This window comes from Mytilus edulis, chromosome 4, assembly GCF_963676685.1.
Source record: "Mytilus edulis chromosome 4, xbMytEdul2.2, whole genome shotgun sequence".
Classification (NCBI taxonomy): Eukaryota; Metazoa; Mollusca; class Bivalvia; order Mytilida; family Mytilidae; genus Mytilus; species Mytilus edulis.
This window is the reverse complement of record NC_092347.1, coordinates 44,804,000-44,822,635: the sequence shown is the minus strand read 5'-3', so window position 1 is coordinate 44,822,635 and position 18,636 is coordinate 44,804,000. Positions and strand designations below refer to the sequence as shown.

The following is an 18,636-nucleotide window of genomic DNA, read 5'->3' as shown; positions in this document are numbered from 1 at the left end:
TGTTCCTGTTGGTAGTCATGTTAATAGGGTAAGTTATGATTCAGAAGTTACACCACTAAGGATATACAGTGTTTACTGTTCCTGTTGGTAGTCATGTTAATAGGGTAAGTTATGGTTCAGAAGTTACACCACCAAGGATATACAGTGTTTACTGTTCCTGTTGGTGGTCATGTTAATAGGGTAAGTTATGGTTCAGAAGTTACACCACCAAGGCTATACAGTGTTTACTGTTCCTGTTGGAAGTCATGCTAATAGGGTAAGTAATGGTTCAGAAGTTACACCACCAAGGATAAACAGTGTTTACTGTTCCTGTTGGAAGTCATGTTAATAGGGTAAGTTATGGTTCAGAAGTTACACCACTAAGGATATACAGTGTTTACTGTTCCTGTTGGTAGTCATGTTAATAGGGTAAGTTATGGTTCAGACGTTACACAACCAAGGATATACAGTGTTTACTGTTCCTGTTGGTAGTCATGTTAATAGGGTAAGTTATGGTTCAGAAGTTACACCACTAAGGATATACAGTGTTTACTGTTCCTGTTGGAAGTCATGTTAATAGGGTAAGTTATGGTTCAGACGTTACACCACCAAGGATATACAGTGTTTACTGTTCCTGTTGGTAGTCATGTTAATAGGGTAAGTTATGGTTCAGAAGTTACACCACTAAGGATATACAGTGTTTACTGTTCCTGTTGGAAGTCATGTTAATAGGGTAAGTTATGGTTCAGAAGTTACACCACTAAGGATATACAGTGTTTACTGTTCCTGTTGGTAGTCATGTTAATCGAGTAAGTTATGGTTCAGAAGTTACACCACCAAGGATATACAGTGTTTACTGTTCCTGTTGGAAGTCATGTTAATAGGGTAAGTTATGGTTCAGAAGTTACACCACCAAGGATATATAGTGTTTACTGTTCCTGTTGGAAGTCATGTTAATAGGGTAAGTTATGGTTCAGAAGTTACACCACCAAGGATATACAGTGTTTACTGTTCCTGTTGGAAGTCATGTAAATAGGGTAAGTTATGGTTCAGAAGTTACACCACCAAGGATATACACTATATTCTAATTCGTCACCTCAAACGTATATAAAGTATTTATAAAATAAAACAAACACTTGTTCCATAGAAATAGTGTTTACTGTTCCTGTTGGTAGTGTTGGAAGTCATGCATGTCATGTTAATAAGGTAAGTTATGGTTCAGAAGTTACACCACTAAGGATATACAGTGTTTACTGTTCCTGTTGGTAGTCATGTAAATAGGGTAAGTTGTTTTACATCACCAAGGATATACACTGTTTACTGTTCCTGTTGAAAGTCATGTTAATAGGGTTAGTTGTTGATTATGTTTTAAGGCTTTTTTACCTGAGGGGAATAAGTGACTAAGAGTAAAGAGAGGAACATGAAAAGCTTCTCTTTCAGTGAATGATTGGTTGTTATACTGGTTCAAAAATTAATTCATTTACACATAACTGTATATTTATTAAAGTATAATGTTACAGGTAATAGGAAAAAGTTTTCTACAAGACCAAAATAAAATAAGAAGAAAAAGTCAGAAAAAGCTACCCAAAAAACAGAGTATGGTTTGCTCTATCTACTAATATTCATGATTGAGTCCTATTTCAAGAAAATTGTCTCATAAAATATGTTTTTGAGACTCAATCCACTCAGTATTCATCATTATGTCTATAAACTTTGAAAATTTTTATTGAACCAACATTCTTATGAAAACAAATATTACTTGTTTTAACCCCTGGTTATCGATGGCAGTATACATAGCTGTTGTGGTTGTTCGTGCGTTAGTTCATGCAGATATTTGTGTATTGATCATCTTAACATACATCTACACTTATCTACACTTAGCAAACAATAGGAAGTTTTTAACGACCTTGACTGGCTATACAGCCCTTGCACGGTAGGTCTACACTTAGTTTGCATCTTCTCTTTCACTAATGATAGGATTTCAATGAACATTCCATAAAATACTCAGTACTATAGGCATCGTTTATCATTTGAATGAGTTTTGGGGCTTCCCATAGGAAAATGTGGACTACTGTGGATTCATTTATTTTCGTGGTTTGAGGAAAACTTGCATATTCGTGGATGTTTAATTTCGTGGTTTTGACAAAGTATGCATATATTCCTTTAGAAAATTTGCAATTCGTTGAATATTTAAATTCGTGGTTTCCCGGTACCCACGAAATCCACGAAAATTGGTATCCAACGAATAATAATGAATCCACAGTATGCAATATATTACTATGTATGGCAGGATATCCATTGGCAACTTGTATCTCCAAGTCCTCGTTAATAACTCTAGATTGAAACATTTCAAGAAGTATAGTTCTTTCATAATGCCATCTTATTTATTAGGTTTAGTTTTTTATCTGCATTATTTCTGATCAAAAGATTGACTTTTCCCAGAACTCTTAAAATGAATGAATTAGAACCTAAATCCCATTCTTTGAGAACATGGAGTCTGTTTCAAAAAAAACCTTACAACTAAAATTGATCATAAGTCCTGAACAATTCATTATATACTTATGATCAATCTCAGTCATATGGTCTTTTGTGAAAAACGACACATGTATTATCATGTATTTCACATAAAACTGATTTTGGCTATATAAAACAGAAAGAAAATTTGAATGAAATGTTGTTTTTTAAATTTTTTATAAAATTTATTTACAGAAGTTTCTACAAGATATGGCAAATATAGGAGGTGGAAAGTTGATAGACATGGGAGATGCTAGATTTATTAAGAAATACTTTCATTACCAGGTCAGTGAAACACTTTATAAATTAGAATGGACAAGAAAGGATATTGTGTATCAAATCAGGTCGCCGAAAATTACTACATGCACAAGAAAAAACCAAAGCAAGTATTAAACAGTGTTTTTGTTTCCGCTCTACATCACAATGTCACAGTGAAGCCTTTATCAGATCTGTATTAAACATTATATATAATTAACAGTGATTAGGTGTTGTTAATACATAAACTGTTAATTCAGAGTTAAATGATTACTGCGAAAGTACTTTAATTCGTGGGTATCAATTTTTGTAGTTGGAGCAATATTTACATGTTCGTGGGTTTTTAAGTTCGTGGATTTAAGTTTTCCAAAAAAAAAGTAATTGAAAAATTAAAGCCTTTAGAAACGAAGGTTACAAATAGTCTGGATTGAAGGAAATTGCAAAATAAACATTGACCCGTGTAAATCGTAGTGATCACACTAATTAACCCTAAAGTGATCAACAGATTAAAGACTATTAAAGGTGTTAATTAGGCCATAAACATGTCACCTTAAGAAAACATTAACATTACAAATGCTATTTACGTATCTTAAATTGTCAAATAATTCTTATCAAATCAAGCCCAGCATGAAATTATCATTTCCCATATGTACGAGAACTATATATATGAGGATATAAAATGAACACTTTATCATAGTAGCATATCAATACCGGAAACTTGACTTTCATCGATCAAAAATTAAAAGATCAAAAGTTGTACAGTTTAGGTTATTAAAGATTAAATGGGTATAATCCTGCGGTTGTAGTTCTGTGACTGCTATTAAAGTATTTTCAGATTTGGCGTTATATTCAACATATTCTCTAGATGATATCAGTAGTCAAAACCTACAGATGGGGATCTTTGAAATTCCATATCTTGATTTGGACAATGGTTGTTTTATTTCGTTGGACACTTAAATTCCTGGATAAAGTCATCCACGAAAACCACGAAAATTTTTACCCCACGAATAAAAGTACTTTCACAGTATAGTCGCCGTCACGTAAAATTGGCACCATGTTTTTTGTCAAAATTTTCTTAAATATTGACCGCGTTTACTAAAGATGATGTTATTATACCCCCGCTTTAAAAAAGGGGGGGTATACGGTTTTACCTCTGTCTGTCAGTCCGTCCGTCAGTCAGTCCGTCCCATGAAACTTTCGTCACATTTTTCTCAGGAACTACACATCCACCCTTTCTGTAATTTGGTATCAACATTTATATATGTCAGCCATACCGTGTGATGCGTTTTCAGATTCATCACTTGACAACTTCCTGTTTACCGAACACTTGTCTGATTTTACACATGATAGCCAAGTTGAAAATTTTCGTCACATTTTAATCAGGAACTACAATACAAGGATTTCTGAAATTTGGTTTCAGGATTTATATAAGTCAGCTATACCGTGTGATGCGTTTTCAGATTCATCACTCGACAACTTCCTGTTTACCGAACACTTGTATGATTTTACACATGATAACCAAGTTAAAAATTTTCGTCACATTTTTCTCAGGAACTACAATACAAGGATTTCTGAAATTTGGTTTCCGGATTTTTATAAGTCAGCTATACCGTGTGATGCGTTTTCAGATTCATCACTCGACAACTTCCTGTTTACCGAACACTTGCATATTTTTACACTATTAATATTATCCACTTGCGGCGGGGGTATCATCAGTGAGCAGTAGCTCGCAGTTTCACTTGTTCAATTAGCGGAAGAAAAATCCTGTCCAAATATCCACTACTGTCCTACCTTTTATTGTGTTTGCACTGTATAATCCTGACCATCACATAATCAAAGATTATTTTGTATGGTGGAATCCGACATTGTTATTACCAGAAGTGTTGCCGTGGAGTTCCACGTGCTCTCCATTTTCTTGTGTCTCTTGGAGCTTTTCCTCATCTTTACAAAAAAAGCGCGAGAAATTGTATCATCAATGACAATTATATTACCGGAGATTAACGAATGTTATGGAATAGGGGATCCTCATAGAAACCAAGATGGCGGTTTTACAATGTAAATAATCTTGAAAAATGTGAAGGTCAGGAGTATACAGTGCAAACACAATAAAAGGTAGGACAGTAGTGATTATTTGGACAGAATTTTACTTCTGCTAAATGAAAAACATCATCTTGAGTAAACGCGGCTGATATTAAAAAAACAATTGACAAAAAACATGGTGCCAATTTTACGTGACAGCGACTATAGTTAGTGTTAATACTGTTAATTCAGATTTTTTTGTAAATATAGGTGTTGTAAATACATGTATTGATAATTCAGAAGTTAATGTGTGCATTAATTGGTGTGAATCTTCAATAATCGACAATAATGCAAAATTATTAAATGCAATTTATTCGTTCTTCTTTTATTTTAACAAAGAATAAACATCACATTAGGACATTATGAAGAAATAAGTTAATTTTTAGGAGATCTTATTTGTGCAGACATGAAAATTCTAAATTCCAGAAACTGTATACATTTATTTTTGACCTTGTTATTTCATTTGTTAGGTTGTCGCTGGTAATGTGATACAAAAATGCCATGAGACAGGAAATCCTAAAAGTTATCCAGAATATATACAAAGAGAAGTAAATCAACATGAATCTGGTCTCGACTCAGATGATATTGTAAGTGTTTTAGAATCTGTGGACTCTTATTTTCATGGGATACCAAAAAGTAAAATCACAAAAATACTGAACTCCGAGGAAAATTCAAAACGGAAAGTTCCTATTCAAATGTTAAAATCTAACAACAACAAAAAATCAAACGAACGGACAACAACTGTCATATTCCTGACTTAGTACATACATATATACAAAAAGACTCAACATTCTCACCAATCTGAAAATAAAAATAAAACATGTTATGGAGTGAGTTACAAAAAAGAATAAACATTCATTACACTAAGGTCAGTAGAATACATGTATATTTTCATCAGAGTGCCATTTATATTCAGATGGGTTTTTATTTTAGGAAAAAAACACTCCTCCCCCCAAAAAATGGCTGTGAACCTTATATAGGGGTGCTCTTTTTGTTATACCAAAAAATATAAGACTTCATACAATAGACCACTTTCGAGTTCATCCGTCACCGGAAAAAACTCGTCAATTATGCGCGCCTTTATGACGTCATTTACCAGATAGAGGGGTCGCCTGTATCCATGCACTATTTACATTCATCAAGCGTCTTAGTAATCAAAATTGTGCAGGATAAACTAGAAATAAATCTTGTTCTGTAGGTACTTTATGACAATTCCCTAATGACAGCAGTGCTAATTGTCAATTTTGAGAATTCAATTTGCCGAATAATTCGTACAATATAGATTAAAAGTTTTCCAACCACTCGCTCAACATTGGAATGGATGTGATGACGCCCCTAAACGCACAAATGACGTTCACTAAAACCAGACTTTTTGACGGAAATGCATCGAAATCGAAAGTTGTCTATTGGAAGGTTTTTTTCTGGGCGGAATAACATTTGTAGGAGCAGAAATTTTCTCTTGCAACTGGCTACCTAAAACTCCAAGAATTGTTTTAAGGGTTCTTTAACCTATAGAGATCATTTTACTGTCTGTACACAAAGCATCAGATTTAGTGTCCCTAATCTGACTGGCAGTGGCTGTATATGAATACATCCAATACATCCAAACTGAAGCCCAAGTTTAGCAGGGTTTTAGATAGTTTTACTGCCGGTAAAATGTATACCAAGATGACCATAAACCCAAATTATCCTTGGGGTTTTCAACTGTTGAAATGTCTTTTCTAGATAGTTGACATCTTGACATCTTTTTTATTCTAATAATCTTAAATATATCATTCGTTTAATAATGAATTTTCTTGTTTAATATTTTATTTGTAGAGTCATATAACAGAAATTATCCACAATTCCAAAGAACTTGATGATGAGGAACATGACAATTTGCCCTCTCTTGGTAGCAGAGTACAGATATTATCATCAGAAGCCACATCTGAACCTTTACAATATGGAACAACGGTACAGAATCTCCCTGATGGTAAGTCTGATAACAGCAAAGGTGACATTGAGAGAAAGAGGGGCAGAAGGACCTTTTCTGGACATCAGGATTAGGCAAGAATTTTGATTGGGCCTTTATTTTAGTTGGAGTTCAGGTAGATTATTGATTATTATTTTTGTCATGATCCAGAAAAGAATGCTTTATTTTTCAGAGAATTTTGGAACACATCCCTTCCTACCGCCCTTGTGAAAGTCTTCTGAACAGCTTTCTCTAATCTTATACAGTCGACTCTCGTTATGTCGAAGTCAGCCGGACCAGAGAAATATTTCGAGATACACGTAGTTCGACTCAAACGAACACCGGAAGTTCAACAATTTAAGGGACAAAACTTTGCTTAGCTTGGTAAAGCTAAACTATATCCGGGTGAATATGGCAAGGGGATCGATATTCTAGTATCAGATCGATGTATTTGTATGTCACAGTCTTTTATTATTTTTAGCTCACCTGGCCGAAAGGCCAAGTGAGCTTTTCTCATCACTTGGCGTCCGGCGCCCGTCGTCGTCTTCCTGCATTAACTTTTACAAAAATCTTCTCCTCTGAAACTACTGGGCCAAATTTAACCAAACTTGGCCACAATCATCCTTGGGGTATCTAGTTTAAAAAATGTGTCCGTTGGCCCGGCCAACCAACCAAGATGGCTGCCATGGCTAAAAATAGAACATAGGGGTAAAATGCAGTTTTTGGCATATAACTCAAAAACCAAAACATTTAGGGCAAATCTGACGGGGTAAAATTGTTTATCAGGTCAAGATCTATCGGATGAATCGGATAACCCGTTGTTAGGTTGCTGCACCTGAATTGGTAATTTTAAGGAAAATTTGCTGTTTTTGGTTATTATCTTGAATAATATTATAGATAGAGATAAACTGTGAACAGCAATAATGTTCAGCAAAGTAAGATCTACAAATAAGTCGACATGATCAAAATGGTCAGTTGACCTCTTTAGGAGTAATTGCCCTTTATAGTCAATTTTCAACCATTTTTCGTAAATCTCAGTATTAATCTTTTAGAAAAATCTTCTCCTCTGAAACTACTGGGCCAAATTAATCCAAACGTGGCCATAATCATCATTGGGGTATTTTGTTTAAAAAATGTGTCTGGTAACTCGGCCAACAAACCAAGATGGCGGCCATGGCTAAAAATAGAACATGGGGGTAAAATGCAGTTTTTGGCATATAATTCAAAAACCAAAGCATTTAGAGCAAATCTGACAGGTAGTTAAATTGTTTATCAGGTCAAGATCTATCTGCCCTGAAAATTTCAGATGAATCAGAATTTCTGTTGTTAGGTTATTGCCCCTGAATTAGTAATTTTAAGGAAATTTTGCTGTTTTTGGTTATTATCTTGAATATTATTATAGATAGAGATAAACTGTAGACAGCAATAATGTTCAGCAAAGTAAGATCTACAAATTAGTCAACATGACCAAAATGGTCAGTTGACCTCTTTAGGAGTAATTGCCCTTTATAGTCAATTTTTAACCATTTTTCGTAAATCTGAGTTATCTTTTAGAAAAATCTTCTCCTCTGAAACTACTGGGCTAAATTAATCCAAACTTGGCCATAATCATCATTGGGGTATCTTGTTTGAAAAATGTGTCCGGTAACTCGACCAACAAACCAAGATGGCGACCATGGCTAAAAATAGAACATGGGGGTAAAATGCAGTTTTTGGCATATAACTCAAATATTTATAAAAATTCTATAAAAGATAATCTTAGGTAAACACTCATGGAAATAGCATGTCATAAATCAATACAGTGGTCAGTGACCGGAAATTTAATTACACGTGTATTGTCAAATTAACTCTTCAATCCATTTAAATCCCGGAGGTCATGTTTTGACATATGTGTATTAGTTCGAGATAAAAAATGAATTTTGAATGCTTTTGTTAACCTTGGGACCGTAAATTTAGTTCGACTCAACCGAAATTTTGACTCATCAGGAGTCGAATTACATACTTTTGTATGGAATAAAGTTCGTGACCACCTGAAAACTTCGACTCATCCAAATTTCAAGTCAACCGAGTTCGAGACGAGAGTTAACTGAATATTGAAAGATTCAAGGATCATTGATAATAAATAGATTTATAACGTTAACAGATGGTGTGACTTTTCTCCATTTTCAATGGTCAGTTGGACTTTTCTTTGAATTGTAATTAAATTGTTTGCAGGACTTATTTATTTTTTAGAATTTAGATAACCATGTTATTATGTTGTTTTCAAACCAAAATGATTGATTACCGAAGTGATTTTAATTACAGGCTGGATAAAGGTTCAGCTAGATAATGGATTAATCAATTTTTACCACTATGTAAATGGTGACAAAGAGGATGTCAAACTAGTCAGTGTACCACGTCTGTTAAAAGAGGATCAGCTGATTGAAGTTGGAGTATTTGTTTGTGAAAAGGGTAACAGTAACTTAAGTCCTTTTTGAATGAGAATAGTGTATATATATTCTTATAGACTGATTACTTAAACACCAAATTTTATACATCCATACAATTTCATGGCAGTCAGTGATGTTTGAATCAACTATAAATGGTTGCTCTACTAACTTTCAACATGTAAAAACAGAAAAATCATCACATTCAGCTAGATTGCATGCTTAATATGGTATTTTAACAAATATTTTAGCAAATTAAAATATTACTTCCTTCCATATCCATTTCTGGTTTTGGTCTGATTGTCTACCTCCACTTATCTGCATGTCCACTGAGACACTTAGATTTGATAGTGTCACATGCTTCTTAATGATTAAAAAATCTCTTAAGATGGTTCTTTCTTTTCCTTTTATTTTTTATTATTTTTAGGGAAGGGATTTTTATTTTCTTTATGCCCCATTTATGGGCATTATGTTTTCTGGTCTATGCGTCCATTCGTTTTGTCTGTTTTTCTGTCTGTCCCGCTTCAGGTTCAAGTTTTTGGTAGAGGTAGATTTTGATGAAGTTGAAGTCCAATCAACTTGAAACTTAGTACACTTGTTCCCTATGATATTATCTTTCTAATTTTGATTCCAAATTAGAGATTTACCCCCATTTTCACAGTCCACTGAACATAGAAAATGATAGTGCGTGTACTGGGGACACATTCTTGTTTAAGTGTTAAAGTGTCAGTTAGTGAAAGATTTAGCTCCTGTAAAAAAAATGAAAAAAGAAAAAAGATCCATCATGTTTATAAATCATAAAGCAAATCCATATTTAGTAAAAATTAATTATGTCATGAAAGTTTTATATATAGTTTCATTTTAATTCTAGGCAAACCTCAGAGAAAAGGAATAGTGTTTAGAGTAACAAACTCTGGATTTGTTGATGTAAGTATAGGTAGTATACAACTCAGAGGAAAACAATTTTAAAAAACTTAAAAGAAGCCTGAATAGAAAATCTTTGAATGATAATGAAATGAAATGGGATGTGGTTTGTTTAGATGTCAGAAACATTACATGGACATTTATCAATTATTTTATGTAATATAGATAAAAGAAGTATTTGTCAATGAGACATCAACCTAATTACAAAAATAAACAAAGCGATCTATAGTATAAAATTGAGAATGGAAATTAGGAATGTGTCAGAGAGACAACAACCCGACCATAGAAAAAACAACAGCAGAAGGTCACTAACAGGTCTTCAATGTAGCGAGACATTCCTGCACCCGGAGGCGTCCTTCAGCTGGCCCCTAAACAAATATATACTAGTTCAGTGATAATGAACGCCATACTAATTTTCGAATTGTACACAAGAAACTAAAATTAAAAAAATACAAGACTAACAAAGGCCAGAGGCTCCTGACTTGGGACAGGCGCAAAAATGCAGCGGGGTTAAACATGTTTATGAGATCTCAACCTCCCCCTATACCTCTAGCCAATGTAGAAAAGTAAATGCATAACAATACGCACATTTAAAATTCAGTTCAAGAGAAGTCCGAGTCTGATGTCAGAAGATGTAACCAAAGAAAATAAACAAAATGACAATAATACATAAATAACAACAGACTACTAGCAGTTAACTGACATGCCAGCTCCAGACTTCAATTAAACTGATTGAAAGATTATGATTTCATCATATGAATATCAGGCACAATCCTTCCCGTTAGGGGTTTAGTATCATACCATCATAACATATATGAGAAGAACATAACCCGTGTCATGCCAACAACTGGTTTTTTAATAAATGTGTTTAGTTCCGATGCAAAGACCCTATAAGTGAATCAATATAAACGCCAAAATAAGCAATCTTTAGTGACCTGACAACAGTATCGTAACTATATCCCTTCTTGATAAGTCTATTTAAAGGTTTTGTTAGTTTCTGAGGTGAATACTGACATTTTTGTGCTTTATAAAGAATATTTCCATAAAAAATTGGATGTGAAATACCTGAACGTATAAGAAGTCTGCATGTTGAGCTATATTTACGAATGATGTCCTTATACCAATGATAAAATTTAGTAAATGTTTTGACTAGTTTGTGATATCGAAAACCCTGGTGTAATAATTTTTCAGTAATACATAAATTTCTCTCGTTAAAATCTAAAACATTGTTACATACACGAGCGAATCGTACAAGTTGAGATATATAAACACCGTAAGATGGTGACAATGGAACGTCACCATCTAAAAATGGATAATTAACGATAGGAAATGAAAAATCATCTCTTTTATCATAAATTTTAGTATTAAGCTTTCCGTTATTGATATAGATATCAAGATCGAGGAATGGGCAGTGGTCATTGCTAGTATTAGCTTTATTAAAAGTAAGTTCAACAGGATAAATTTCTTTAGTATACATACTGAAGTCGTCATTATTGAGAGCCAAAATGTCATCCAAATCTCTAAAAGTATTATTAAATTTGTTTATGAGATGTTGTTTCGATGGGTCTTTGCTGATTTTAGTCATAAATTGTATCTCATAGCAATACAAAAACAGGTCCGCAATAAGTGGTGCACAGTTAGTCCCCATTGGAACCCAATAACGGAATCTCAAAAGCGAACAAAAATGTTATCTAGTAAAAATTCACAAGAACTCCAAAAGTAATTAATTCCACTATTTTCGAAGGCCTTATTTGAACAATTTATTATCAGGTTTTTGATTGTACCAAGTGTTCTGGTAAGAAGAATAGACTTACATACAGTCTTCAACTGTAGATGAATGTTTACACAATATTTCAAGCTCCAAATGTCCTGATTCCATAAATGTTGGGAATAGATTTAATCAAAACATTCAAAAATCTTCCATGAGCACCAAGTTCTTCAAATAATAAAAAAATATTACGATAAGACATACGATCACCACTGACAAAGTTCCTGGTTTGGGACTGTCACATAAGAATTTTATATATTGTTATTATCAAATCATACCAATCATTTCACATCTTTATTTGATACAAATACAGGTTCGATGGGAAGATGGTACTAAATCAAGACACAAGTATGGAGCTGATGGAGAGTTCGAGCTTGAAATACAGTAAGACATAAATTTAAAATGATTTATACTACGACAGATTGAATGACAAAATAAAACATCTAGCAAATTGTGAAAAAAGGGGTTTATAATGTTTGAAACTGATTCTTCTTCTTGATAAAAACAGAAATGAATAAAATTGTTTGTAAAGCCAATAACAAATACTCCATTAAGCATGTTTAGTCTACCAAATCATACACAATTTTATTGGTGAATTAAATTCAAAGATTTATTTCAATACCAAATTGGTAAATACCTACATGTATCAAATTATTTTGATACATCATTTCAGTTTCTGTTTTATATACCTGTCTAACAAATGAACTGTTGTTTAATGTCCATCCAAAATTTCTCACAAGAACTAGAATATGCTTTAAGATCTTACCAAATTTTGAATTGAAAAATTCCATGGAGACTGGCTACTTTTTGACTTTATGATTTTTGGATTAATGGTCTGCATTTAGGCAATTTTCCTTGTGTTACAAGTCTGCAAATGTTTCAGCAATATTGATAAATCTTCAACCAATTCCTGCCATGCTTGAAGGTAGGAGACAATGTCAAATTCTGCCATCATATTTATTGCTTGTTTTGTTGTATACAACAACTGTTTTACTTATGACATCTCTAGTGGGTTAACCAAACTCTAAGGAGAAAGTATAAAATGCAAAAGATAATATTTATTTACTCATTAGAATTGTTCTACTTTTTATACGACCCCAAACAAATTTTGGGTTCGTATAATGGTATGATGTCGTCGTCTGCATCGTCGTCGTCCGAAGACACTTTGGTTTCAGGATAATAACTTTAGTTTAAGTGAATAGATCTTAATGAAATTTTATCAGAAGGTTCAATACCACAAAAGCAAGATTGGGATTTATTTTGGGGATAATGGTCCGAAACCGTTTAGGAATTAGGGGCCGAAAAGGGGCCAAAACAAGCATTTTTCTAGTTTCAGGATAATAACTTGTTTACTAGTATTTCAATTGCTCTGAAAGTGTACTGCAATGTTTAAAATCACATGTAGAAGGTTTGGATTCATTTAAGGGGTTATGGGGCCAAAGTTTAGGAATTAAGGGCCAAAAAGGGGCCAAAACAAGCATTTTTCTAGTTTCCAGACAATACCTTGTGTGTAATTGCATGGATCTCTCTGAAATTGGACCACAATGTACCATATAACAAAGGGGATACTGGGATTAAGTTTTGGGTAAATTTCCCAAAATATGTAGGAATTAAGGGCCAAAAAGAAGCATGTTTCTAGTTTCCAAACAATCATGACAATAACTTGTGTTTAAGTGTATGGATCTCCCTGAAATCGTACTACAAGGTTCAATATTACAAAGGAAAGCATGGGATTGAGTTTAAGGGTTATTGCTCCAAGGGGGGGGTTTCAATAAATTGGGAGGGGGGTCTCAGTTTACCATTTTTTTAAGGTATTTTTTTTTTTTTCAACATTTTTCAAATTTCAAATTTTGAAAAGTTTCAATAAGAAATATTCAATTGCACAGTATTGTGCAATAGATGTGTTAGATCTTGAACCACATTTATTTTGTGGCAAAAACCTATATTATGTCAAAAATTTGATCACAATCAAAATTCAGACAGTATCAAGCTTGAATATTGTGACCAAATTTGCCCCAACTGTTCAGGGTTCGACCACTGGGGTCGTATAAAGCTACGCCCTGCGGAGCACCTGGTTAAATTCATTTAGACATTAAAAATATTGGCAAAAATTGCATTTTACAAAGAAATCTGCATGAAATATTTGATACTATATTTGGACAGGTTTTTGTTAGCTAATTCATAAAGGATTCAGAAAATTGTTTTTATAAATTTTATAAATATTTGTCTTTTCTTTTTTAATTCATATATATATAAAGAAAGAAATTTTCTTCAATGTTTATATATATATTTTACTTTGCAGCAATGAAGTCAGTTATAATAAAGGTATGTTATTTGCAATATATGTAGACAAATCTACATTCTGTCTATTGGGGTATAATATTTCCAATCCAGTAAATTAACTTAATTACCACATTGTAGTTAATATTTATAACCCCTTTTACTCCTAAAACCCTTGTCAGAATTTAATGAAATTTTTTCAGAACCTTCAATATACATGTAATTTGATTGTGCAGTTATTTTATTTTTGATCTTGGTTCTTTTTAGGTCTCTCCAGCTTTCCATGGAAAGACCTATTGATTTTGTTCTGATTATTTATTTTTTTTTCATCCGCCTAATTTTTTTCTTGCGCTGTATGTGTCATTGTTTTATAAGATGTCACTTATATATTTGGAATATGATATCGTATAGTTTATATGCTTTTGAAAAATCACTGCTTTACCAAATTGCTCGTTATATCTTCAGGATTAGGTTGGCCATTTGAACCGAAACTATCCAGAGACTCCATATGAGAGTTATTTCCCTTAATGTTTTTGATATAAGTGATATGCATTTCAAATTGGTAAACCATAAGTGATTTGAGATCCTTGGTCCAAAAAAGTGAAAATCAGATCAAGGTCAAAGGTCAAGGTCATATTCTACATTTTGATTTTGGCTTATTTTCACTAATTTTCAAAAAACTTATAAGATATCAACCAATTAATTTTACTAAATTGTTAGATGCTACATGTCATAACAGGTAAATTTTTATTGCGAGGGTACATTGACCGTATAGGAGAGTTTTCTCCCTTTTTATATTAAAGATTACATGTATGGTGGTATAAATCATTTACCAAGTATATTAAAGACCTAGGGTAATTTGATTGAAGGTCCTTGGTCTATGACCTTGAAATTGAGCTCAAGGTGATAGCTGAATTTGACGTTCTAGATTTTGACATTTGCTTTAAATTCATATTTAAACACGATAAAGCCATGGGACTTTTTTCTTTTGGTTGCAGTTTACATTACCTTGATAATAATGGAAATGACTTTGTGCAAAGGGGAAGTAGCTTTGTTTTGTACTTATTTGATGCAAAAATATATAGAACCATATATATTTGGAATCAGTGTCAAATAAACTATCAAATAATGCCGGAAGTGACATTTTTTAGAATAGAAGTAACAAATTATTTCCCTTATTTTAACAAATTTTTTAAGATTCAAAATATTTTTGGTATCGGCGTACATTAAGGTATCATTTGACACAGGAAATGACATTTTAAACACACAGGAAATGACATTTTAAACCGTATTTTAATATTTTCATATCAAAATGAATTGTGAGAAGTGGAAAGACCTTCAATTGTTCTCTGAACAATTGGTTTTTAATTTGTGATTATTTCCCTTACCAAAGAATAGACTTTGCAAAGGGCAGGATTATCATTTTGTGTCCCAAGTATCTCTAGACCAGGTTATGACAATTTTCTCAACCGAAAAATTCCTGGAATTGCAGCTTGCACAATAAAAGATGCCACCATGGTCACATCAAATTATAAGCTCTTTAAACTAATTAAAATATAGGTTCATTGAACAAGATAACAAAAAATTGGTAATATGAGAAAGGTACTATATATAGAAGCAATACAAACTATTTTTCAGATACTACCAAATATTTCTTTAACAAAAGCGATTGATTTGATATTGTATTTATCTATTTGTAGAAATAATGAATTTGGTTAAATACTCAAAATGTATAATCTTTTAATACGAATTCACTTATGCAGCACTTTCTCTCTTGCAGTCTCATGGAAATGGCAGGAGCTGAGTATGCAGCAATGGATAAGTTTTGACGATGTAAACCAAACAAAAATAGAGCAAGCATACCAAAAGAATGCTAAAACATGTGTGATAGATATGGACAATAATAGGTACAGTTGATAAGTGCAGTATTAGTTGTGATATTATTGTACGTTGGATTTATTATTATTCGTGGGATACCAATTTTGTTGGATATCATTTGAATCGGTAGACCACAAATTTTATGTTCAAATTTTCTATGGGTTGAAGTTTGTATAATTATCAGACTTAGGGAAACCATGAAATCAAATATCAACAAAAAACAATTTTTGGGGGTAGCCCATGAAAATGGGTACCCACAAAAATAAATAAATCGACAGTTCTTATCCCTGTAGTATATAACTTTACTGTAAGCATGCTTATCAAATTAGACACAATATATGGATAATTATGCATAATTCTCTATCTGCTAGATAAAATGAATTGTGGTAGCACAGTTTTCAGATGAAAAATCAGAAATTGCATAAATACTGAAAAATGTGTAGTAATTGAGAAAAAAAAGAAGGTATTTATTATTTGTTGTAATAGTAGGTTTCTAGTAATAGTAATAGTAGGTTACCTTGAAGGTTTTGAACATTTAATAAAGCTGTTATGAACTAATTGTTTTTAAATTGACTCTGGTACAGCTTTTTCAGCTGTATATTTCCTATACTCTTCCAATCTCTTGGATAAAAGCTAGTCTTTAATGTATACCAGGACCAATGCAGAAACAGCTAGTGAATAACACTATTGTTTTGGCCCAATGCAATATTGCTTGAAAAACGCCATCAGTAGGTACCGGTATATATATATGATGTTCTTATCATTTCACTGCCTCAGTTTTGATGAATATTAACACTTGTAGAATATCAAATGCACTAACAAGTTTATGTATGTGCAACATAACATTTTTCTCAGGATTATATTCACAAATAATTATATGTGCAATAACCCAATGATATAGATACAATTTGTATTGGAAGGTGTATATTATTGTATAGAAAAGTGATGCATTATTAAATATTTTCATTACAGAGCAAGAATTGTATTTGATAAAGGACACCTGAAATTCATGGGAGAAGATAATATTATTTTACCTGTAAGAAGATTTGATGACAGCTGACAGATGGAAACTTTAGAATAATATTTTAAATTTGATAACAACACTAAGTACACACCTGAAATGATACGATGAGATACATAAAATTGTTTAAGTATATTGTTTACAATATATATTTATGCTGTACGTTTTCTTTTGAGTATGAAAAATATTGTTTTTGGATTTTTAAATTTGTTTACTGAAATGAAATCACATAATTTACACTTTTAAATTTGATTAATCACATAATTTGCATATAGGATTTTTAAATTTGTATACTGAAATGTAAATTATATGAATGAACATATGACAAAAAAAGAAGTTTTTCAATTTGTAAAATATGCGTGCTTGCACTTTTTTTTTTGTAATTGAGATTTTGATATGTAATTTTATCTGTAGCATACTAGAAATCATTAAGAATTTTTTACCTTTTTTTAAATTAGATAATTGCTATTTTAGTTCTACAATGTAGATTTTTTTATGATTCTCCTTTGCATATTGACAAGTTGTAAACAGTTATTTGCCATTAATGAAAGTATATATTATTTATATAGCAACCGTTATGCAGTAAAAAAAAAAAAAAGGGGGGGGACTACACATAAGCAAAATAACAACAAAAATTTACACTTTTAATTTGGTGCACTTTTGTACACTAAGAAAGTAACTAATCAGTTTCCTCCATTTGTAGTTGTCTGGTGAAATTATTTAGTTCACTATATTAATACATGACATTGATCAAAATTAATTAATAATCTAGTAATGTTAAATCCTGATGACCTTGGGGAAATTACCTTTTCAATTTGATATTGATATAATATTTTTTTTATTTAAATGACATATATGCATGTTCACATTAATTGCTCATCAACTCCCGATACTTATAGCCAGGGTATATGTGAGCAATGGTTAACAGTTCGACTTCTGTTATTTGGTGTATAAAAAAAAAACATTCAGATAAATAAGTGGGTCTCATTGGGTTCTAAGCGTGACGCAGGATTGCCGATTTTTTGTAAGCTTGACACGTGAAAGTCAAATTATTGTAACGGGAAATGAGGTCTAGCCGGACCCGGGAAATGACCAAAAAAATGAGAATTGCTTACGTACATAGTGTAAGCGGGATACAGGAATCCGACAAAACAGTAAGCGGGATCCGGGATCGGAACCCCCCCCCCCCCCTCCCCCCCCCCCCCCCCCCCCAGTGAGACCCCCAATTAAGAAATTTTTTTTGTCATTTTATCAAAATATATGAGAGTGCCATGCTTGCTGCAAACACTTAGAGGAATTTGTAGTTGACCTCTTAAAATGTGAAATATTTAAACCTTTCAAAATACCCTCTAGTTACATAAATGATCATTTCCCTAATGTTTAGTGATGCTCTATTATATTTACAACTTAACATGCAGAGTTAAAATCAATCAATATATAAATGAATATTATTTATTGGCTACCGTATTTTGAATTTGTATTTGTCAATATTATTGGTTGTTATTTATAGTCAATAGTCAAGAGTGTAATCAAAAGTAAATATTGAAAAATGTATACACAT

General features: G+C 32.5%; 1 protein-coding gene across 1 annotated transcript in view; it reads left to right on the top strand.

Moving 5' to 3' along the window:
* The window catches only part of LOC139519784 (uncharacterized), a 40,561-nt gene extending 23,132 nt beyond the window's left edge, over positions 1 to 17,429 (top strand). The window contains exons 13-21 of the mRNA XM_071312044.1: positions 2,689 to 2,778; positions 5,298 to 5,414; positions 6,646 to 6,799; positions 9,083 to 9,229; positions 10,076 to 10,131; positions 12,210 to 12,280; positions 14,199 to 14,221; positions 15,957 to 16,083; positions 17,027 to 17,429. Coding sequence (XP_071168145.1) covers positions 2,689 to 2,778; positions 5,298 to 5,414; positions 6,646 to 6,799; positions 9,083 to 9,229; positions 10,076 to 10,131; positions 12,210 to 12,280; positions 14,199 to 14,221; positions 15,957 to 16,083; positions 17,027 to 17,114 — 873 coding nt within the window. The 3' untranslated portion in view covers positions 17,115 to 17,429. The remainder of the gene's footprint in view (positions 1 to 2,688; positions 2,779 to 5,297; positions 5,415 to 6,645; positions 6,800 to 9,082; positions 9,230 to 10,075; positions 10,132 to 12,209; positions 12,281 to 14,198; positions 14,222 to 15,956; positions 16,084 to 17,026) is intronic.
* The last annotated feature ends 1,207 nt before the right edge of the window (positions 17,430 to 18,636 follow it).